At 37.9% G+C, this 24,819-nt stretch overlaps 1 protein-coding gene across 2 annotated transcripts in view; it reads left to right on the top strand.

Moving 5' to 3' along the window:
* LOC124529791 overlaps window positions 1-24,258 on the top strand; it is a 30,050-nt gene extending 5,792 nt beyond the window's left edge. Inside the window, exons 4-14 of one of the 2 annotated variants that reach the window (XM_047103703.1) lie at window positions 1,713-1,822; window positions 4,624-4,804; window positions 5,164-5,243; window positions 6,868-7,004; window positions 15,363-15,520; window positions 16,775-16,922; window positions 16,991-17,181; window positions 17,551-17,655; window positions 17,799-17,894; window positions 23,409-23,581; window positions 24,059-24,258. In XM_047103703.1, coding sequence (XP_046959659.1) covers window positions 1,713-1,822; window positions 4,624-4,804; window positions 5,164-5,243; window positions 6,868-7,004; window positions 15,363-15,520; window positions 16,775-16,922; window positions 16,991-17,181; window positions 17,551-17,655; window positions 17,799-17,894; window positions 23,409-23,581; window positions 24,059-24,128 — 1,449 coding nt within the window. In that variant the 3' untranslated portion in view covers window positions 24,129-24,258. The remainder of the gene's footprint in view (window positions 1-1,712; window positions 1,823-4,623; window positions 4,805-5,163; window positions 5,244-6,867; window positions 7,005-15,362; window positions 15,521-16,774; window positions 16,923-16,990; window positions 17,182-17,550; window positions 17,656-17,798; window positions 17,895-23,408; window positions 23,582-24,058) is intronic. The other variant, XM_047103704.1, reaches the window with a different exon arrangement.
* Window positions 24,259-24,819: the final 561 nt, after the last annotated feature.

Below are 24,819 nucleotides of genomic sequence, written 5' to 3'. Positions count from 1 at the left end.
CAAGTATTACCTCCACGCTTTATATTATATATTTAATGTTGGAATAAATAATGTGCTTTTTTTTATTAATGTACGATTAAAAGAAAATTGTATGTATGAATACAGATATCATATTATGTATTCAAATTTAAAATTAGTCGTATAATTAAAAACTAACATCAAACGTCGTAAGTTTCACGCGCTTGAGCTATTTTTGTATATCTGACTCGTGGACACCGACTCTTTGCAAACCGTCCACCAGAGAATGATCTCTTCTTCGATAGATCGGTGTTGTAATGTAGATCACATTATATTGGTATATGTTTATATCCGCAAATCGTAAACATTCTATTCGTGATTGGGCGCCTCGCCAAACTGAAAATGAGGTAATAATTGCTGTAAACACCGCATTCCAAATTTAATACCAAATAAATAACGGATTTACGACGAGTTCTTGAAATTAAATCTAATTAAATGTTATTAAATTGTTACACAATTGGAATTAAATTACAATTTTATTTATTAATACATTTGGTTTCGCTCAAACGATTTATCAACGATGAATTCATTGAAGTTAAAGCCTACAAGATTTTATATTCAACAATCGTAATAAAATCGGAAATATGATATACATATATTGTTATCAAATAAACAAAACGACATATTTTATAAATTTCTTTACTATATGTAAGTCTGTTTGGACCTAAGTTCGAAATAACATTAAGTATTTTGTATCAATAATTTGATAATGGAAAACGCTGTGAAATTTTCACGTTTCTTTCTAAGTCATATGATCTTTATACCTCACCAGGAATAAACTCTGTCTTCGTGTCAATCCTCCGTCCCTTTCCGACTCGTTTAAACTTCATAAGACTATATATTCTTTCTCGCTCACAGTTAATGGCCGCATGAGCGATCGCTTTCAACAAGAATGCACTGAAATAGTATAGATGACTTCATGTTCAATTTTCTCGTAAATGTCATAGAACACCGACCGTGGGCGAGATTCATATTTTTATACACGAAACTATTCCAGTGAAATTTAAAACGACATTTTTGATGAAATCATTGAATGTGAAATAATCTCTAAAGAAATCAAAAATAAGTATCATATTTGAAGATCTTAAAATGACGACCTCCGTAGTCGAGTAGTCTGTACACCGGTTTTCACAATCCGAGGTCCGAATCGATGCAGAAAAAAAAAAAAAAATTCCAATGTTGTCTTGACTTGTACGGTTTGTGGTGCCGTCGTTACTTCTGATTTTCCTTAACACAAGTGCCTTACCTACTTAACATTGGGATCAGAGTAATGGATGTGATGTTGTCCGGTATATTTAAAAGTGCGGTGTTCTTAAATTTCCGAGAGTCGAGATGTCCCAGTAGTTAGAACACGTGCATCTTAACCGATGATAGCGGGTTCAAACCCAGGCAAGCACCGCTGATTCATGTGCTTAATTTGTCTTTATAATTCATCTCGTGCTCAGCGGTGAAGGAAAACATCATGAGGAAACCTGCATGTGACAAATTTCATAGACATTCTGCCACATGTGTATTCCACCAACCCGCATTGGAACAGCGTGGTGGAATATGTTCCAAACCTTCACCTCAAACGGAGAGGAGGCCTATAGCCCAGCAGTGGGTATTTACAGGCTGTTGTTGTTGTTGTTGTTTGTTGTTTTGTCCGATATATTTAAAAGTGCGGTTTCCTTAAATTTCCGATGTCTCCTCTGCAGGGCAGCACGCAGCTGGGCGCGCCGCACCAGGTGATGCGTCTCGGGACGACGTTCGTGCCCTTCCCTGTCTTCAATGAGTACATACAGGGGCTTGCAACCACAACCTACACGTTAGTATACTTTTCTTACAATGTTATACAACCTCGACCTCTTTGACGAACCTTTTGACGACTTCCGTGGTCAAGTGGTGTGTACACCGGTTTTCATAGGTACACGCCGCTCCGAGCTCCCGGAATCGATTCCCGGCCGAGTCGATGTAGATAAAGTTCTTTAGTTTTCTATGTTGTCTTGTGTCTGGGTGTTTTGTGGTTCCGTCGTTACTTCTGATTTTCCATAACACAAGTGCTTTATAGTCTGTTCGCGTTAAGAATGCAGTGAGTTGTCATTGTTTACCGGCCTGACTCCGCCCCCTTTGACCAATCAAATCTTTTCAAATTACAAAGTCAAGTTCACATTTAATTAATTATTAACTGACATTTTTTTTATTTAAATTTTGTTTATTTATATTTATTTTATTCAAGCTGTACACGTAATAATTAATGTAACCTATAGCTACTAGATGACGTTATGTCAAAATATGTAAATTTCTACATCGCGATGGCAAGATTCGCAAACGGTTGTATATAGTTTTAAGAATTTTGTTGATAAAACACCCCGGTGACGCTGTAGAGGCCAAAAGAGACCAACAGCAGTACACAGTTCGAAAAAAAATGATTAAACACGTTCATTTATTTAAATTTTTATTATTATTAACTGATACTTTAAAGAAATGTACTCACCAATTTGTAAAAATAAACGTGCGAGAAATGCTTCGACCACGTCTTACAAGAAGAAATTGCCAAGTATAATGTTATGGAACTCGCTGCATAATTTTTTTTTTTTATTATAAATACTAACGACTACATTAGTAATAGTGATTAAAATTTCAATTACTTAATTTTGATTTTTACTTTAATGTCTATTTTTTAAATTCATTATATCTACTTATTCCTTAAAACAAAAATAATTTGTTGGAATTTTAACACAAATATGCATACACCTTCACCCCGCTGTTAAAAAAGATTTGATTGGTCAGGGGGCGGAGTAAAGCAGGTAAACAATGACAACTCACTGCATTCTTAACGCGAACAGACTATAGTTACTTACATTGGGATCAGAGTAATGTATGTGATGGTGTCAAATATTATTATTTATAATAGAAAGGTAAATAGATTATCAAATAGTAACCGGTCATCTCACACGAAACAAATTGGCACTGTTAAAAATATTAAACATACCTTACAGTCCAAATGTCGCCAAGTATGGAGTAAGATATTATCCACTACGTTTGTTATATTGGTTCGTTCAACTCTAATGAAACTTAGAAATACAAAGTATTGCATTTTTAGTTACATATGCACTGGAAAACATTAACCGAAAAGCATATACGATTCGGGAAAAATTAATCGAATGAAATTTGTATTCGCTTGCTGATATTACAATTATGGAATGAAATATAATGAAATAACTTATGCTGTTTTCAATACATTTCTTGGAGATTTGAAATTTGATGAATTGATGAAAAATAAATTATACTTAATTCTGTTATTAAAGACTGCTTGGAGCAGAAAGAGGTATGTATTTATTTTATGGACTTTTGGATATCAGGCAAGGACCTGTTGTTAAATATTTTACCGCCATCAATACATTGTATCGTTCTGTTTCGGTTTGAAGAATATTTGAGCAAATGTCAGTGAGTGTATCCCCTAACATAACATTTTAGGATTTTTTCGGAAAATGATTCCATTCGGTTTAAGACTCAAACTTTAATTAATATATTAATTTAATTTTAATTAATATTAATTAACATAAGAATTAATAATATGAGACAACATCACATACATTACTCTGATCCCATTGTAGGTGGCTAAAGCACTTGTGTTATGGAAAATCAGAAGTAACGACGGTACAACAAACACCTAGACCCAAGACGGCATTGAAAACTGATGGTAATCTACGTCGATTCGGCCGGGAATCGAACCCGGGACCTTGGAGTGGCGCACCCATGAAAACCGGTGTACACACCACTCGACCACGGAAGTCGTCAAATAATGCAAACATTAATAGCATTTCAAGTATCAATTGCTAACAAATAAAGTAACGGATTTTATTGATTGTTACATACTGGCTATTATTATATGTGTTGTGAAAAATATATCACTTGTATTCGACACGGGAGGCGCTCGTGCAGCTAGGTCTCTAGAAATGTAAATTTGACTGAACTATGATTGCAGTGCGCTACTTTTGATCGTGCAATTCAATGAATATTTACGATGGATCTAAAGATTTCAGTTTACGTTAGGTATCATCTAGATTGGAATTCTTTTTTTTTCGAAACCTAATTTATTCCTTTTTTTTAAACAATAACGTTGTATAATTCATATTTTATCTAAGATATACATTCTGCCTCATTTAACACACAACACCCAAATATTTTTTTCATCGACCGAGATGGGAACTTAGTTTATAGTGGCACCAACTGGTGCTACCAAAAACAATAGATCTTATTTATTCTATCACTTATATTTATAGTATACTATTTTTATATATTATATTTATTATATAAAAGAGCAGGACAAATAATTAGTTCATTATAGAAAGGGAAAGAGAGGGAATTGTTGGGAATTCCCTCTCTTTCTTCTGGTGTTTGACCTGTGTCCACATAACACTTCTTTCTTTAAGTGACGATTTCTGCCAGTTAACTCTACTGTAAGCGGCGTAAAAGATCTTCATTTCACAAAAGTCTGAAATATCTCTGCTGGTTTTATAATGTACTAGTTTTAATTTGTGTGATCTCGCTACGCATATTCGCATGTCGCATGTCGTGGCGGGCCGAAGCGCAATAGTAACGTACAAGTGTACACAAGGACAGCGCGGGCGCGTACCGGCTGCTGGAGCACAACTGCAACCACTTCAGCGACGAGGTGAGCCAGTTCGCGTGCGGCGCGCGCGTGCCCGAACACATCGTGGCGCAGCCGCAGCGCGACCTGCCCGCGCCGCTGCGCGCCGCGCTCGGCTCCGCGCTCGCCGCGCTCGTGCCCGACGGCGACCAGGTGCACGCTTATTGCTTAGCAGATATACACATGAAAATTTCACACACACACACACACAGACACACACACACAGACACAGACACAGACACGGACACAGACACACACACACACACACACACAGACACACACACACACACAGACACGGACACGGACACAGACACACACACAGACACACACACACACACAAACACTCACACACACACAGACACTCACACACACAGACACACAGACACACACAGAAATACCCTTTGTCAGCTTTTTTTTAACTCATACTTATGGAGTTTTGGTGATGATATTGTATTTTGTGGGACAATACGCAGATTATGGTAATTTACGTTCGTCTTTCTGTCCATACTCAGGTGTACGCGAACGGCGTGCGACACAGCCGACGGGATAGCCCCGACTACCTCACGCTCAATAACCAAATCGAGGAAGCACGGTTAGTTATCCACGTGATATTTGTAACAAAACGTATAAATTATTCAAATATTATAAATAGGTTATTTAGTTTTAACGACGTATAAAAGGACCTCTGCCTAATCGATGCAGGTCGCTTTTTTGAGTAATAAAATGAATTCCCTTTAATTTTAGTGTAAGTCCCATACTACGACTGATATGCTCCATCTAAGCGTGAACAATTTGAATCTTACTGGGTACAATTGTCATTCCAAAAAAATTACCTGTTGCCTGTAAAGTCGGTATATGGGCGAAAGTTTTACGTGACAACGACTTTGAGTGGTAAAATAATTTTAATGTGAATATTCATTCGTATAGTAGGAAGAAGGATGAAATAATAGTAACAATTTAAAACATTTATTTATACAAAGAATTATATTTAAAACATTAATTAAGGGACGCGTGCCTTTCACTTTTTATGTCTGTCTCTCTCGCTCTTAGGCGGGCTAACCACGCCCGAGTGGAAGGCACGCGTGCCTCTCACTCGCTCTCATTGTGAGCGCATAACGTGAGCGGAGCGTAACGCAGTTTCTTGAAGTGTTACCCGGCAAACCAATTTATAAGACGTTGTCACGTCAAAACGGGATGGCCGGTACGACTCATATTATATCTCTCAATACGATAGCTGACAGAGTTGATTTGTTTTATTGCAGTATGAGTGAACTCACAATAGTTGCTACTTGGAATATATCATATACAATTTAGTATTATACATATTATTATAACATGGTTAGATGTATTAAATTTGTTTTTTTAAAGTGCTGTAATATCGAATTGGGGCACAATCCTGTAATGATATGTATACAGTGTGGCATTGAATAAATAAATAAATAAATAAATATCGACATATTAGTCGACGAGTTGTGATCTGTAGTGTAGGGAACGTTTAAGTATCGATATTAAGGCCAGTGATGCGACCGTACAGTAGACCGGGCGGTGCGTGGCGCGGCGTGTGCGCGTGGCTGGGCGCGTGGCTGCGCTCACCACACCACAAGCCCTTCTGACGCCGGACACTCCCCTGCTAACCTAACAATAAATATCGTAACACTGATCGTGTGCTCTTTCTTTGTAGATATTGTCATAGCGTAGTTTGTCTTTAAAAACGAATTGAAATTTTATCAATTTAAGTAAAAAAAAAATTTTTCTTTTTGGTACTGATGACAGAAAAAAATATTAATTTTTGTCCAGGTCGGATTTACGTTTCAATGAGAAAATGTTGCTAGAAATCTGGTTTCCGTTTCAAGTGGTTATGATTTGAACAGCAGATATTTTTTATTTTCAGTCTGGTCGTATTTATTAAAGCCCTCCTCATACATATTTACATAGATATTTGTTTCGATACTCTTCTAAATAAATTAATTGTAATATCAAAACGAAAACATGTGAACAGTTATATGATTTTCTAGTTTGAATTAATTCGTACGTTACGTTACTAAAATATATGAAGTGAAAAGGACTAGATGCTTTTGGAAAAGTTAAGCGGGCGCTTTATGAATTTGTCTTACAATGTGAATTCTACGGAAAAAGTCGGCAAGTAGACAGTAGTTAGAAATTAATTTTATTTAAGTAACTGTACATATTAAAACAAATTAATTTCGTTTGTAAAGAGTGGTGTCGCAGGAGTTAGAAGCGCGGCGAAATACGTTAGCGGAGAAACTCGCGCGGAAGGAGAGACGCAAAGAGAAGAAACGCAAGAAGCAACGCAAGCAAAACGGAGGCGACCTCTTGGAAGAGGACGATGAGAGTGAGTAGTCTGTATAACTTGCCCAATGATATTCTAATAAACAGATATGTTATATCCATACTAAACAACAGAAAAAAGTGTGCCGCGCCGGAGACCGTTTATTTTAGTTTATTTTTACATTTCATTACAAAAGTACAATTGATAGCTTGATAAAAAAAATAAGTAAAATGGATAACTAGATGTTTTAATTTCGCAAAACGTAATACTACGTAATTATGATGTATTATAACGTATTACTACGTAAAACGACTAAAGGAAAACGTCACAACTAGGACGTTTTCTAGTCTTCACTTTTTGCGCGTTAATAACATATCTGTTTACTAGAACATCATTGAACTTGCCCATAAATAAAGAGAGAAAATGGTACCCATAGCATGATACGGCTGGTACGGATTTGTTAGTAGGGTCAGTATACATTTTAAAAATAATTTAATAAAAGCAGTGATGACTTTCAATTTCGTTTATAGTAATACAAAATTTTATGTAAGATTTTATGAATACGTCGTTGTTTCGTTCTGTCGAACGGGAAAATAAAAAAAGTTCTCGTTTTATTGAAATAAATGATACTGAATTAATAAATTATGTTTCGATAATAATTACGTGAATTCGGTTGTGCTTCTTTACGTTATTATTAGTTTGTGTTAGTTATGAACGTAATGAATTCGTAAAAGTGCTGATATTCCAAACTTTTATTCTAATCCAAAGTGTTTTAATTTACCATACTTATGTGAAAAAATTTTGAAAACTGTACAATAACGAGTCTATATGCTCAAACTTGTTTTGTTTCCGTAAAGAGTTGAGAAGTTCCACTCACATTAATTGACAACCAGAACAAGATATTTGGTGTAAGTGTGAAATACTATAATTAGAGAAGTACTATATAATACAATTTGACGACTCCAACTGGCCAATATTCCAAAAAAAAGCGACGCATTGCTTAGAAGATATTGACAAAGTAAGGAAAGACTTAAGTAAAGTAATAAAAGTTATTTCGTTTGAGAATAATTTATTGTGTCTATCTTGAGATTCTTGGCACATAAACTATGGCACATAATTATTTCCAAAGTTTAATGTTAATAGACGAATATATACTTATATTTAAAAAACCTAAAGGAATTTAATTAGGTATTCAAAAGTATGCTGGTCCGTTAAAAATATGATTTGAAAAAAGCCATTCATTAACTATATCTTATAGTAGAAAACTTGTACTACGGTATTTTTTACTAAGTAAAATTTAGAAGTAAGTTAATATCTGATATTGACTAAACTGCTTAAAATCTAATTTTTCATGTAAATTTTTTGTGTATGGTCCTTAGCGGAAGGGTTTTTTTTATTTTAATAATCTCCTAAGGGGTTAGATAGAAAATAAAAGTTTGAATAGAATTAACTTCTTCGGCTGTTAGTGGGTGAAAGATTAGTAAACAGTATTTTCTAAGTTCATTTCCCAAGAGGGTGAAGTGCGGTATAAAAAAAATGTATTCTATACAAATGTTCATGTTTTGTAAATTTTTAAAACAATTATTAAAACGTGGTACAAATTCATAATCTAAAGGGGCAATTAGGTTTTTATTGTGTGAAAAACGTGAACCTTTTCGAGTAATATGGACTCATTCTAGTTACATCTATGGCTAGTTTTTATTTTATGTCTATCAACACAAAGCAACACACTCTGTGGCGTAGCTATCCTAGGGCCAGGTGGTGCAGTGCACCAGGGCCCCGGAGTTTAGGGTACCCTCTTAACTAAACCTTAAGCTTGAAACTAGAAAATCACGAACATGCGCACAAGACTTCTTATTTGGGATCTATAATTTTAAAGGGTAATTAATAGTTAAAGAGGGATGGGAAAGAGGAAGTTTGAGCCCGATTCTTTTTCTATGCACCGGGGCCCTTCCTCACCTAGCTACGCCACTGAACACAGTAACACACAGTTTCCACTTAAATTTCTCGCCTAAATAGAGATTTATAAAGTTTTTAAACACGAACGACGAACCATTCCATTAAACTTTTGTAATTAAGCTTGAAAAGCAAATGACAAAAATGTCTTATATTGAACTTAAAGCAAAGGTTAAAACTAAAACTAACCAGACTTATTCAAATCATATGAAAATGAAATGTATTTTATACAATAAGCTTCACGATGAGGTGTATTTGAATCGTCAATATTTAAATAGTAGACTAATCTTTGAAACTTCTGACACGTTATTTTTTTTTTTTTTTTTTTTATTACGCTGGAAAAACGCTTTGCGCGCTTCCCCCACGTGATGGAAAGTGGGGGGGTGTGTGGGACTCCCCGGAGCCCTGAACGCCGAGTGCGCCCAAGCACATCGGGTTTACCCACTAAAAAACCAGCGGTACCCTCTCCGTCTTTCGGCGGACGCCACGGGATCGCTTACGCATGCTACCGTGACGCCCTGACGGTCGGCCCGCTTATACGGGCCTTCAACAGCTAGGGGGGATTCCCAGGGTACTGGGACCCCCCCTGGTCCCTACGGCGCCTATTGAGGCGGAGGGAGAAGATGCGCGTAGCGCCTTTTCCTTCTCCCCGGTCGTCTTCTGCGGAGCGAGTCAGCGGCGGCATTTTTTTCCCGCTCTCGCTCCGCTGCTTCCTTCTGCGACATGACACTTTCGCAGAAGGAGCGCATCTCTGACCAGCACACCTCGCTACCGAGCATGGTGTTGATAACGCTCGGTAGCGAGAGGTCTCCGCCCATAGTCGCCGCAAGGATGTGCCTCTGGGGCCCCCACGCAGCACACTCGTACAGGGTGTGGTACGCCGTGTCCACTGGCGCACCACACTCGTGACAGGAGGGTGACTCCTCCCGCCGCGCTATCCCGTGCAGGTACTTACCGAAGCATCCGTGTCCGGTAAGTACCTGCGTCATTCTATACGACAGTGTGCCGTGCTTCCTCTCGACCCAGCGACTCAAGTGGGGACGGATCGCCTCCACTGTCGCTAGGCCCGCCGTGGGAGTCCCCAGATCCTCCTGCCATCGGGCGATCAGGGCTTGCTGGGCTAGAGCCCTGATCCGCCCGATCTCCGCCGACCCTGGACGGTCGCCGCGGTCCCTCGCCTCGACCCGGAACCGGTACACTTCCGCGAGCACCTCCGCCTGGAGCTCCCAGGGCGGATCGCCCGCGAGAAGTGTCGCCGCAGTCCACGACACCGTACGGTACCCTCTGATGCCTCTCACCGCTATGACCCTCTGCGGCTTTCGCAGCAGAGCCCGATTTTTAGCGGTCTGACACGTTATACAATATTGAATTAAATGTAAATTTCGGTTCGGAAAGTAGATTTAATCACAGCATAGTTTGCCAGCAATTTCGTTGACATAGAATGACTGAATTAAGTTTAACTGTCTTAAGAAAATATTCTAATCTTCTAAGAGTTCATAAATCATTGGCTCCGTGTAGAACACGTAAATATTAACCGACGATTGCGGGCTCAAATCCAAGTAAGCGTCACTGAATATTCGAGCTTAATTATTGTGCATATTTCATCTTATGCTTCTTTTCCTGAAGAAGAAGAGGACGCCAAGTCCAGGTCATTCAACATTGTCTTTTTAATATTAGTATATACTATTATTTAAAAAAAAAAGTCTACATCTATCCAGAAACAAGAAGAATGACACTAGGTTGCTCATTTTATGTTACCATTTGTAAATATACATTTCCAACGGTTTGACATCGTGTGCAAGCTAAGCATCACAATATATAATATATTGAGAGCTGAGATGGCGCTGTGGTTAGAACAAGTACATCATAACCGATGATTGCGGGTTCAAACTCAGGTAATCACTCATCTCAAGTGCTTAATTTGTGTTCATAATTTTTATTTATCTCGTGCTCAGCGGAGAAGGAAAATTGCATATGTCTAATTTCAACGAAATTGCGTCACATGTGAATCCTTCAACACGCATTGGAGTAGTGTGTTGTAATATGCTCCTAACCTTCTCCTCAAATTGAGTAGATACCTTAGCCCAGCAGTGGGAAATTTAAAGGCTGTACATCTTGTTGTGATATTTAACTTGCTTGGGTACACTGTTAGTTAACGACTTAATTGTATTAGTAATCAAAATTGTTTAGATTTAAAATAAATGTGACAATTGGTATGTTAGATTTAGAAGTCGTGACAGTGAGATAGATTTATACCTCAGTTGGGAATGCGTGATACGTTTAAGGTAGACTAAATGTCAATCACGTCCATTTATCATCATGACGTGAATTCCTCGATAAATGCCGGAAGATTCAATAATATATTAAATTCAAATCCAATCAATGTTGTAATTAATCAATTGAGAAAGGGAACATGTTTGATGCTGACATTAAAACTTCTGAATCTAATTAATAAATTAGACTATCCAAAGGTGTCTGGCTCACAGCCATAAATAAGGATGATAACTGACTTAAATACCCATTGGTGACAATATCGTATTGCCTATAAGGTCTGATACTCGGTCTGGGTATTGTATCAAGATTCATTCCTTTCAGGGACAAATTGAAACTCAAAATTAAGTTAAATCTCATCAGTGAGTATAATAAATTTGATTATTGAAATTTTAAAGAGAAAATAATGTTTCGAAAGTTTTATTACCAATGCCTTATCACTGGACAGATCTCGAATGTGCATGATATGTGAGTCAGTGGCAAGGTTAAATAGCTTTAATTACAGCGCATGCGCTTGGATATCTAAACGTCAAGTATATAACTATTTCATGTAACAATTACTAGTATATTGATATCAATGGCAGGGCTTTGTGTAAGTTTGATGGGTAGGTATCACCAAATGATCAGATATTCTCCTGTCAAATAGCAATACTTGGTATTCTTGTGTTACGTTACCGGTACAAGGACATAACAACTTAGTTCACAAAGTTGGTGTTATTTTTTACAGTGCCAATTTAGTGGCGGTAGTGACCACTTACCAACATAGTCCATTTGGCCGTCAGCCTACATATGTCATTAAAAAATGTATGTAGGCAGAAGCAGTACCAACTAATCACCATTACATTTTTATTGTAAGATGTTTTTTTATTCATAACACGCCCCCCAATATGTATATGTGATATATACCTATATCAATGAAGTATGTCTATGAATTTGTCACACTAGCAAGCGAAAGCAATCCTATGGTGCCCGCTGATAAGGCGGAGAGGGTACCACTGGTTTTTTAGTGCGTATTCAGGCGTCCTGTCCCACATCCCCTCCACTTTATGTGGGGGAAACGCGTAATGCGTTTTTCTAGAGAGAGTCTAATGAGGTTCTATCAAGTTGACTCGAACTCTGTGTCCTAATATTATGGCCATTTAATGTTAGTAGGTAGTCAGAAATAATCGCTTACTATTATTTTTTTAGAACTTTAACTACCTTAATTATAAAGTATATTATTAGTAATAGAGTTTATTAATTAAAGGTGTAATGTCTTGTCATGTAAAAATGTATAATGTAAAATAAGTCTGAATTGAAAATCTGAGCAAGGATATATTTTATCGGAGTTCAATTAGGTCACGTAAATCTGTAAGCGATCCACACTTTCACAGATTTTACCTTTCCAAATTATTCAGCATGAAAATCTACGACAATTTCTTCGTTTTTGATAAAAGTGTTGTTCTTAAGAGTCGTCTTAAAATTTAATGTTAACTTGATCATCGTTATCGTCAATACCAACGATATGTCAATTAATTAACCATTGCTATGATAAAGAGTAAAGCTGCATAACAGGCAGGTGTTATCCGGCTCGGTCAGTCGTATATATACGTGTGTTATATACATCGGGCGATCTTGGAAATGTGAATAGCCCCTAGAACTCTCGTAACACTAGACAGTGTGATCGACCTCGTCTATTTATTTCGACTTCGGTTGAACGATCCTCAAATAGGTCGGGCGAAATCACTCACGCGCCGCCACCACCCTTGCAATTTCCCCGGATCTATGATGTTGTTAACGTAAATTTCCTCTCCCGGATTCGTTTTCTTTTGATTCAAACGTGCTTATGGACCGTCGTACACGAATGGATACGTATTATAAATATGGTGTCGAGGGACTCGTGGGGGGCGGGCGGTTCTGGCCTGGCGCGGCGCCAGCGCCGGCCGCGATCAGTAGTGCAGGCCGGACCCAACGACGCGCTCCTCTACTCGCGCGCAGGACCGGGCAGTATTTATAGAGAACACGCCACGTGCGCTCTGGAAGAAAAGCCGGGAATCACCGGTATACTACGTGTGACTCCGTATCGCGGCTCCAGTTGTGTCTACTGTTTCGCGTTCTATTTCTGATCGCCTGGAAATAGATCAAGTGTTATAGTTAACCTTTTGTTTCGTTCGGTATGTATATGTGTCAACCTCATGTAAAAATTTTCCTAAACCTTTATACATTTTCTTCTATTCAGTCATAAATGTATACGATGGTTTTGATCTAAAATAAAAATTAAAACAATCATGAAAATAATGCTTAAATAAAAGTTGATTTCGATATGTGCTTCGCCTAAAATATCTCTCTGTAAAAGCGGCCGGTGCCGGCGAGCAATAATTGTGTTTTGAGCGTGCGCGTGAACTAAATCTGTGTAATATCCGTCGAGGAGTGGAGTGCAATCTGTTTTATAGGCCTTGAACTAAACTCTTCAGTAGTTTAGTATCAGAGAGAATCTCTAACAGTAACTGACTAATTTTACGTAAACCTTATTAATTAATACCAAATTTAGAATATCATATACATTCATAATTTAAATATTTTACATATTTGTTAGATGGTATTCGGACTATATTTTTTAAAGTTATATAAAAAAAATATATTAAAAAAATCATCCGACAGTGAGCTATTTATATAAATTCGATGAAAAATATTTATATGAAGTAATGAAAAATTTCGAAAATTGTCCGGTCCGGTTCATCACAGATTATTTTTTTTAATAATAATTTTATGGTTGGTTGAACTACATGCGTGTCATTCACTTTATAAGTTTAAATCAAATAAATGTTAAATCAAACGTTGTTTACAAACATAACAGGAAAGGCAAATATTTTTAAAGCCTATCAATTTAGTTTAGATATTATCAACAGATATAAAACTATCTAGGGCCAATTTGTGGAATGTAAATATTTTATTAGCTTCATATTCAACATTCGATTACTCATCCTATTTAATTGGAATGAAGCGAGTATGAAAACTGCACTGAAATAAGTTTGACCCGAAGAACGAACTTTGGAAGGGAACAGTGACGTCATAGCTATTTCTTTACAATGAAAACGAAATATATTTTCAAAAATTTTCAATTTAAAACTTACTAAGGTTTCAACTTTTCATCTCACATTCCCCTGGCTTGGATTTTTACTTAAATTTTAGTAAGTATTAATATAGATTGAATAAATGTTTACAAATGGTAAAATATTACTTAGTAATTAGGCTTTGTGGAAATATGTCTGGGTAGGTACAACGCACTCAGTAGATATTCTGTCACCAAACTTCAATAGTTAGTATTGTTGTGTTTTGATATGAAAGCAAAGTGGAACAATGTTATGGGCTGATACCAACATTAGGGTTGTTAGCGCATTAGTGTGATGTACGATATGTTTATTATTTCTCACATTTCTTTCAGCACCACCTCTTGGGTAGGTAGACTTTTCATCAGATTGCCTATTTGTACTTCCCATAATATAATCGGCATAAAAAAGATATTGCAATTTGTCTTATTTTGATGGAGATTCATAAACACAATCCAAAAATATACACCATTAACACGTTTGTTTGACAGAACTCATTACCAAATCTAAAAGCGAAATAAAAAACACAACTTAGAAAAGGGGTCGGTATGTTTTTTTTTCGATTGATGCACTTAATATATTCTTCTAATCATCTTTAACGTATTTTATTTAATATGTGAGTTATTTACTGTAACTCGTAATATAGTTACTTAGGTCAAGACTAGAGCTCTTTTTGACAATGAGCTACATTTTATTGGAGAAATGCATTAAATTGCAACATCTGAATATTCTTACATAGATATAGCCACTCGTACGATACTAAAGGATAGATCCCAAGTAATCATTGTTAATTGTTTCAATTGTTACGTATATATATATTTCATCACGAGTTAGTTTTCTTTTATTTATACAACTAAAGAAAGTGGTTTCTTAATAGAAATGTATAAAGTTTCGGATGTTAATAATTAACACAATTCATTATCGAAAGAGATTGCTAATAGATGGTGTACAGATAGCCATAAGCATAGTAGAGCATCACAATTATAATCTCGTGATGCATCTGCTCAGACAACATGCTATAAGTATAGAGGTGCAATGGTACTAATAAAAATGTCTTTGAAAATATTTGTCGGTTTGAGTATAGTAAAAAGTGTGTTATCCTCAGACATGGCGGAGGCAGTGGAGGCGGTGGAGACGCTGGAGGCAGGCATAGCTCGCGCTGGGCCCAGCTCTCGTGACCTGGAGGCAGAAGCCGACGAGCGTCGTCTAGAGGAGCAGCGCCGCCGGGAGCGTGACCCGCCCATCGTGTTTAGGGATATCGACGTAAGTACCGACCTAAGCCAACCAAATTTAAATTCCAGGTGGAATTTATTTAAACGTAGACTTATACAGCAGCACATAGGGAGCGCTAAAATAATATATGGTAAAATAATATTTTGCTTTTTTAACATGGCTAGCATGGGAAAGTGATCCTAAGATGGCCGTTAACAGACTGAGAGGGTATACCCCTGTATTTTTAGTGGGTACTAGCGCACAGTAATGGACCGGTGTCCGTGTCCTACATACCTTTCCACTTCACGTGGAGGAAACGCGTAATGCGTTTTCCCATCGAGTAAAAAAACTTTATGTATCCTCGTCTAAGTGGGTATCACCCACGGTGTTTTATTTCTACAGTCAAATACTGATGTGGTGTTTTGTTATGTTCGAGACTGAAGTGTGAGTAAGTAATTATAGACCTTTGATCCCGTAGTGGGCGGCGCGATGAAGGTGTGAAAATGCATATTATAGTTCTGATATCAAGGTTTAAATTTACCCTCAGGTGACTAATTTGTTTGTCTGCTTTTCTGAGTTACCGACCAAACATGGAGCAGTAAGATAAATAAGGATTGCAATTGTAATTTGTTTATATAAATGCATATTATTACATCTTGCATTAACCTCTTACCAATACAAAATGATGATTCAAGTTTGTTTGTGTGCCCGGTACTCGTGAGTAAGAAAATTTAATGGCTTCATAAAAAGCGCGTGAGCGTCGAAGCTGTGTATCGCTGGATCGGGACTTTTTCCAGAAGAGTCCACGTGAGAACATCGCCGGGTATGAGTAATAAGATGTTTTGGACTTGATGTCTCGCCAGCTGTAGGCGGAAATGATGCTCGCCACGATGAAAGCCAAATATGAAATAATTATCGCTTACTTCTAAATTATTGTTTAAGACATAATCGGCACACATGTAGACTTTATAGATAGCTGGATATCATTAATAATAATAAATAAATAAATATGAGACAACATCACATACATTACTCTGATCCCAATGTAAGTAGCTGAAGCACTTGTGTTATGGAAATCAGAAGTAACGACGGTACCACAAACACCCAGACCCAAGACAACATAGAAAACTAATGGTAATCTACATCGACTCGGCCGGGAATCGAACCCGGGACCTCAGAGTGGCGTACCCATGAAAACCGCTGTACACACCACTCGACCATGGAGGTCGTCATTATACGTTTATATCGTGATTAAGTTTCTTAAAATATGGACCTTATTAATGTTACGTGTATAAAATGCCACAGGGCGCACAGGAGTTCGAAGCGTTCACCAAAGCGCTGGAGGGCGTCGAATTGTCGGCCGACGAGAAGCAGAGCCTTGACGAGCTGCAACAGTACCTCGTGCAGGGAGAGGGCAGCTGGGTGCTCGGCGACGAGTTCCTCACCTTCATCGGTGAGTGCGCGGGGCGGGGGTGCGGGGCGCGGGCGCGGGGCGGGCAGTACAGCGGCGGCGTGTCGCAGGTCGCGTGCTGCGGGACGGCGGCGTGTCGAGCGAGGCGCGCGTGTGCGCGCTGCGCTGCCTGGCGGCGGCGGCGCTGCGGGACGACGTGTCGCTGCTGCTGCACCAGGACCGGCGCCAGCACGCGCTGCTCGCCTTCGCGCACACCGTCGACAAGCTGCCGCCGACGGAGCAGCTTGCGCTCGCTATCTTCGTGAGTTACAGCGTTTCGACTAAATATTGATATCTGCGTATTACGGGAACGAGATAAAAGTTTGTCAAGAATGTGCTAGCGAAAAATTTTTGAATTACAACTATCCGATTCGACAAAACCAACATGCTTTTATGCAGACTAAATCTAATGTAGGCATGAATGGTAGACTGTCGAAGAACTCTCAACTTCTTCAACTCCCCCTTTTTTGACGCAGGGAAAATCGTTCAACTCCTAGAAATATTTCGCGTGATTGAGTTTCCTCACCACTAGTTATTTAATCGTACCCTAGAATCATCGCGTATCATAAATGTCTGGAATAATGGAGTAACAAACGATAGCTTCCGCTAATGTTTGTTTATTTGCAATCAGATGTGCAATCTGTTCGAGAACACGTCGTCGTCGGAGTGGCTGCTGTACATCAGCGAGTGGGAGAGCGACGGCCACACGCTGTCGAACATCCGCGTCACCACTAAGGTGAGCGCCGGCACGTGCGGGTAGGGGGGGGAGGGGGTCGTGTTTCGCGTGCGCTGACCGTGCGGCACCGCGCGTGAGGGGGGGCGGGGGGGGGGGGTTGTCGCGTGTCGCGTGCGCTGACGTGTGTGTGCGTGTGTGTGCAGGTGTGCGTGCACTGCGTGCTGAGCGAGGCGCCGGCGCTGCGCGACGCGGGCACGGCGCTGCTGTACAACGTGGCCACCAAGGAGGTAAAGACTGTGGTCAGTATCGCTCTCTCCGCTCTTTCACTTTCACTCACACTAGCACTCTCCGTATATCATGAACGATTTTACTCGTACGGACAATGGAAGAGAAGATCAATTTGTGTTGTTTATTATACGAAGACGGTGCCTTCTACTGCACCAATGTATTACGCAGTGAAACTCCAAAAGTTCTCCTAAATGGAGTCTCGTTCAACCACCGGGATATGAACGGTTTCTGAATATTTTTTTAAGACCTTTTGCGTGTAAGGTCATCTATCTTCATGCAAATATTCGCTTTGTCAAATATCGTAATTTAACAGTCGAGATTGCCACCGAGCACTATCTCCTATTTGACGTTTCACAAACACGCCGCCTACTTCCTGAAACGCGTGATTCCTTTGACACGATAAGCATTTCAGTTAATTTGCTCATTTGATAGTTTAATCTTTACTTGACGTTTTTTTTATATATTTTAAGACAGCTCGTCCGCTTCTTGTGTAAACGAGGAAGCAATAAATCTTAAGTATTTAAACGATATCATTTGTCAAATAAGTTTTGAATACTCAGGCTTAAAACAATATAGTTATATTAGCTAACCATAAATGTACGGTTTAACGCATTTGAATTCTAATCCAAGTTATATACTCATAATATTTATGTGATGTCAATTAACAAAAGAATGTCTTAAACATTCTACGTCACTGGTATTTTTGACGTAACGTATTACGCTGATTCAAGAATATTATTTTAACAAACAGCTTCAATATTAACTCGTTCAAAGGTTTAGAATCTTAAAAGAACACTTAAAAATACCAATTATTATGTAGAATGTTTAAGGGTTTCTTTTGTTAATTTACATCACTAAAATGTTATGAGTATATTATTGAATGGAACCAAATTCGTTTAAAGTTTTAGCAAAGCTTAAGACTTCTAGGATAGGACTGATCAATTTCAAAAAATCGAAAATTATACTGCAGCTTTAAGACCAAAAGGTCGTATGAAAATTTTAAGTTTCAATTTGATAATGCCATGTTCATGCAATCGTTGATTAAATGAATAATAGTTTTCGAACTGGACTTCTTCGCATAGGATGGTGTTGAGGAAGTGTTAGTAGGTGTTTGGTAGCCTGTCAGACCCATCCACTGACCAAGAGTATGCAAATTTTTAAATAATAGTTCTTGCATCTTTAATGAAATCCGCAACAGCAATGAGTTTGTTTTTATTAAGAATCATTACGCTGGTTTTTAAGATGACTATCAAAAATATATCAGTCATATTAACATCTCGTTACCTACGCTTCTATTTAAATAATAATTATTGCTTAAAAAATAATATTTAATCTCTAACACAACCTAGAATAGTACTTATCACAATTATTTATTTCTGTAGTATAAAATTTTATGGTACAGAAACACGGTACGTCAACAACGGTTGTTGTTGTAGTGATGATACCATCCAAGTAGGTATTTCCCTTGCCGCAAAACAACAATATTTAGTGTTGTTGTTTGTTGAGCATTGCTGTGATGTAAGGAATGGTCCTCTATTCCCTACCTATTGAATAAAAGAAAATATATCGCATCAACCTTGACAAAACTAAAAAAAGATTATAACAAATTTCGATACTCAGAAAATTATTGAATTGCTAATATAAGAATGGCTGTCAAATATTAACACAGCTTGAGATTATAATTATAATATAAAATCAAAATTATTATGTTGTGTCTGCTACGTATCCTTCATAAGGCTATTGTTACTACAATTAAAAAATTTAATAAGATGTCCCAAATTAAACCAGTCACTCATTTGAGCTGTATATCTTTTCTTTTATCTTGGCATGATTACATGATGTTTTTTCGTTCTTAAAAACTTCGTACTGTGCTAATACGCTTTTCTGCTCATTAATATAAAGTAAGTACTCTGCCTTTTATTTGTGAATATATTTGTATAAATCCTCTAAAAATTTTCGGTACAAAAAGTTGTTATTTATAAAAAGTCCTCTGAAATACATAAAGATAAGAGCTTTGTCCACTTTGCTATCCGTTTTGAGAAGCGTCTCGGTCGCGCTGCAGAAATGTGTTGTTGCAGCGTCTCGGGCTCGGAGCAGCGCTGCGCGCGCAGCTGCCTAAGCGAGCGCGCTCCAAGGTACCTACACCACCCACCACCCACCACCCACCACTCAACACTTAACACCCACCCTTAACGGCCACCATTACCGGGATCTCGGTTCCGTTAGCTAAATTCCAATGCCCAACAAAACAAACAACAACAACACCTGTACATTTCCCAGTGCTGGTCCCTTTGAGGAAAAGGTTTTTGGAACATATTCCACCACGCTGTTCCAATGCAGGTTGGTGGAATATACATGTGGCAGAATTTCTATGAAATTAGACACATGCCGGTTTCTTCACGATGTTTTCCTTTACCACCGAGCACGAGATGAATTATAAACACAAGCACATGAATATTCAGCGGTGCTTGCCTGGGTTTGAACCCGCAATCATCGGTTAAGATGCATGCGTTCTAGCCACTGGGCCACCTCAGCCCTATCCAATGCCCAAGTTCAATGGGAGATTCGAAATAATGTACATATATACCATCTATGTCAGTTTCACATTAACAGAGCGTTTTCTGGATTCGATTCCTGAAAGGAGAATATGACAGTTGTCACTGCCCTACACATAAGATTCATCTTGAAAGCCGAAGGCTATACCGATGTGTGATATCGCTACGAGGAAAAGATAATAATAGTATTGTAAAACGCATTAATCTTATTAGCTAGTAATACGCCGTAAATATTTACCAGGCTCTGACGCGCAGTTTACGACTGCGTCTTACATTGCTTTGCGTAAATAAATCAAGGGCCATAACAGCGTGGTTCCCCAGTGTTCGCTAAGTTCCACATTACATTCAAATGGTCTATAGACACTTAAAATGACGTTTGTTGCCAAATATACTAATGTTGCGTATACAGGGTGGTAGGATAAGTAAACTACTTAAAGTAAATGGGTAACACCGCCGATAGAATCAAAAATATTAACTACCTTTATATTGCCAATGGCGCCTCTTAGCTTGGGATCTAAGGATTATGTCCTTTGCGTCTGTTGTTACGCTGGTTTATTTAAATTTAGAATTGAATTGCTTATTTAAAATTGGAATACAACAATAATAAGTATTGACGGTAGCACATGTCAAGTGGCTAGTCATAACGACAGTCTCCCTTGCATAGGGTTGTGCCACCTATACTTGTTATCGATTTTGTAAACATATCCTATTGTACTATCTGTAACCATTCGTTCAAATGTGTTCGATATCCTTAGAACTACAAAGTCATGGCTAATAGCACGAGGTTACAGTGAACACAATAACTGCAGGGGTTTTCCGTGACCTTGATTTGTTATCAGCACACAAGGCACTCGCTCGTGTTTCGAGGCGCCATTTAATTGAATTAGTTTTATCGCTTAATAACATTCGTGTGTAAATATGAATTATTGTTGCATCCGTTCTATCTCGCTGTCAATAACGTAGAACGAAATACATATGTCGGGAGGTAGAAGGTCGATGATATATATCGGGGGTTTTATAATTACGGTGCGGATATACGCATTATACGCGATATCCGAATATATACCTATATAAATATACAGGGTTATTGGTAACTCGACGTATATCCGTTAAGAGGTGATAGGGGTGACTATTTGCAATAATTTTAACCCCCATATGCATAATCCAAAAGTGACCCATTTTTGAGTTATCACAATTTTTAGCTTTTTTCAAAATTTGTCAAAAATGCAACTTCAAAAATTTATTTAAAAAAAAGTATCAATTATATTCTATTTTTTTCTTTTGTTTTATAAAAACGATTAAACACTGGATATTTGTCAATATCTAAACAATAACTATCAGTTCAAATTTAAAAATGCCAGGCGGAAAGTGAATTTTTTTTCAATTATTTTTAGATATATGTTCCTCAAAAATGCCTTAAAAACTAAAAAAATCATTATGAAACTTGGCCTGCAGATTATTTTAAAAACATAACCGTTTTCTTAGCTTTTTAAAAATGTATAAAAAGAAGGAAATTCTTTAAAAACTATCGAAATAAAATGACCAGAAAGGACGCTGGTGGAAATTCGTAGTCGAACATAAACGAATTCGTACTAAAGGTCGCTCTTTAAAATTCTTACAAAATTGACTAAAAATAAAAACCAATGAAAACAAACTTACTTATTAAACTGACATATTTAATACAAATTTAAAATAAAATTTAGAAACAGAAACAGTTCAATAGCTAAGTTATAAAAAAGACATTTTGTAATATAACCTAAATAATGTACCTATTAATAAGCGAATCCGAGAAACTCTCAATAACGAAGCACAGCACACACAGCATGTTCTACAATAAATAATGCAGGATTCTATCCTTACTATTTTCCTCAGGAAGAAGTCTCTGAAAAGAAAGTTATTTTTTTATAAATCGTCTTTATAAAGTATTAATATAATATCATTTCGGTTGCTATATTGTGATTTATTTAAAATATATGTCTCTTAAAATGCACGATGTGATCAGAATCAAAAAGCGATTATAATTTTTAATTACTCGATTTATTTAATCTTAAAGAGGTCGTCGATCCAAAAAACTCGTTTAGAACCTTGAGTATCCGATGGCAACGTATGCGCTAAAATTAGCTTCACTACATTTTGTAAAACAAAGTCGCTCCTTTACGTATGAACCCAACGGATTTTTATACAGGTTTCACAAATAAGTGCGATGATTCATGAGCAATAAGTGAATATAAGTGAAGATACCTGATTTATTGCATTTGGTTATAAATTGTCTGAAATATTATGACAATGATTATTGGTCATCAGAAAACCATCCCAGTAAAGCGTAAACCTGTACGGTTACATGTCTTATAATATAAACGTTATGTGTAGAAACTTATTCAGTTATTTTACCCGAGCAAAGTGGGATCATTAGCTAGTTAATAATAAATGCGATGGAAAGCAGGACTCGTTGAGGAGTTGCGTAGAAGGCACCGCTACACATCGGCGTTTCAAATTAATCCGCAATTATATTTCGATCGAGTAATATTTGTCAGTGTAATCTGTTACGGTATTTTTTTATGCTTTATTAAGCATATACCTTAAAGGTACCTATATATGCAGTGGCGTCGCAAGATCGAATTTTAATGTGGGCAAGATGCAGTTTTGCGAGGCCCTTGTTTTTTTTTATAGTACTCTGATACCAATGTTATATTATACTTTTTCAAATTTCGGGCGCGAGGCCCTTTGCACCGCGAGGCCGTGGGCGGTGGCCCACACTGCCCACGCCTTACGCCGCCACTGTACATATGTATATTTTGTACGGGTTTGAACGACGATCATACCTTTTCCTTACTCGTGCCGAGGAATATGAAAGGAGTATGATCGTGGTCATAGTCCGGATGAAATGTATAAAATAGATGAATTAAATTGGGATACGATCTGATCGTGCTGGGAATGTGGCGTGGGTAACGGTGCGCGGGTCGGGCGCAGGTGTTCGACGAGGTGTGCGTGGAGCTGTGCATGGCGGCGCTGCAGCTGGCCGCGTGGGCGCCGCCCGAGGAGGCGCTGTGGCGCGCGCTGGCGGCGCTCGCCCGCCTCGCCGCGCACTCGCACGACGTGCCGCAACTCGTGGCGCTCGTGGGGCCCGACCCCGCCGCCTTCCGGTACGCTCCATCACCTCTAACTACTTGTGCTACCATTACATATTATAAAACAAAGTCGCTTACCGCTATCTGTCCCTATGTATGCATAGATAATTTTACTTTACTTTAATGTTACGCAACGGATTTCGATGTGAATTATTTTAATAGATAGATTGATTCGATTGAAAAGTTTTTGTATATAATACATAGACAATATAGTAAAGAAACACTGTTAATTTTAGACGTTTCTAATGTGAAGTCGTAACGTCGTCCGTTGTAGTATATTAAGTATCAGTATTTTACTCGTTCGAAGCCGGGACAGGTCGTTAGTTCATTATAAATGACAAATTTCAGTTTTCAATTTTGCTTAACACCTTCAATGTATATTAACGTCCATTTTGTCATGTATGATAACATGACTATAACTAAACACATGCAGGCTTTTCCCTGGTGCCTGATAGTTACATGACGCAAATTGCATGCATGATTTTTCCCCAGAGGGACGAGCCCGCGCATCGACGAGCAGATCGACCTCATCATGAAGAAGGTGTCAGGCGTGAGCGGCTAACGGCGTTCGCCTGGCCTGAGGATCTGTTTCGCATTTTGCGTGTGTATTATAAGTCGAGTATATAAAATCATATTCTTGTTTCCCACGCCGACTAACCTGTGTCGTTTCGATTACGTTGCTGCATATCGATGCAGCAGCAGCGGTTTCGTTTTGTTTGTATAATTTTTATTATTAATTATTGTCAGTAAATTTATTTTAGTTAATCGAACTCCGATTCTATTGGCGCTTCTAGTTTGTCTAGTAGTCAGCATAGCTGCGCACGCGCACCTCGTACGTGGCTTCGTATAGAGAGCACTGTTTTGTAAATGTAATTCGAAACACCGGTTTCATTCATTTATTTCAATTGTTATCGTTTATGTTATATCGAAGTCTAATAGTAAGTACCTGAGCTTATAAATTATAAAAAAAAAATGGTTTAAAATATTCGAATATCGAATGAACGATGTATTCGTTGTTAATTTAATGGAGTGGGGGTGGGGGGTTGTTGTTACATCGCGACTGTGCATTTACACGTGATATGGTTTTACAACGTATTATATAATTTATTGGTTGTAATTTAATAAATTTACGGTTTTAAAAAGCACAGTTTGTTTTTTTTTTCACGACTGTCCTTTATTTTCCATACTTATAAAATTATACTTTATTTGAAAATCCCAAAAATAAAAGAAAATTTTAAGATGCTTAAATACTA

This window comes from Vanessa cardui, chromosome 5 (assembly GCF_905220365.1).
Source record: "Vanessa cardui chromosome 5, ilVanCard2.1, whole genome shotgun sequence".
Taxonomy (NCBI): Eukaryota; Metazoa; Arthropoda; class Insecta; order Lepidoptera; family Nymphalidae; genus Vanessa; species Vanessa cardui.
Note: the sequence above shows the minus strand (reverse complement) of the source record. Positions and strands in the feature narration are given on the sequence as shown.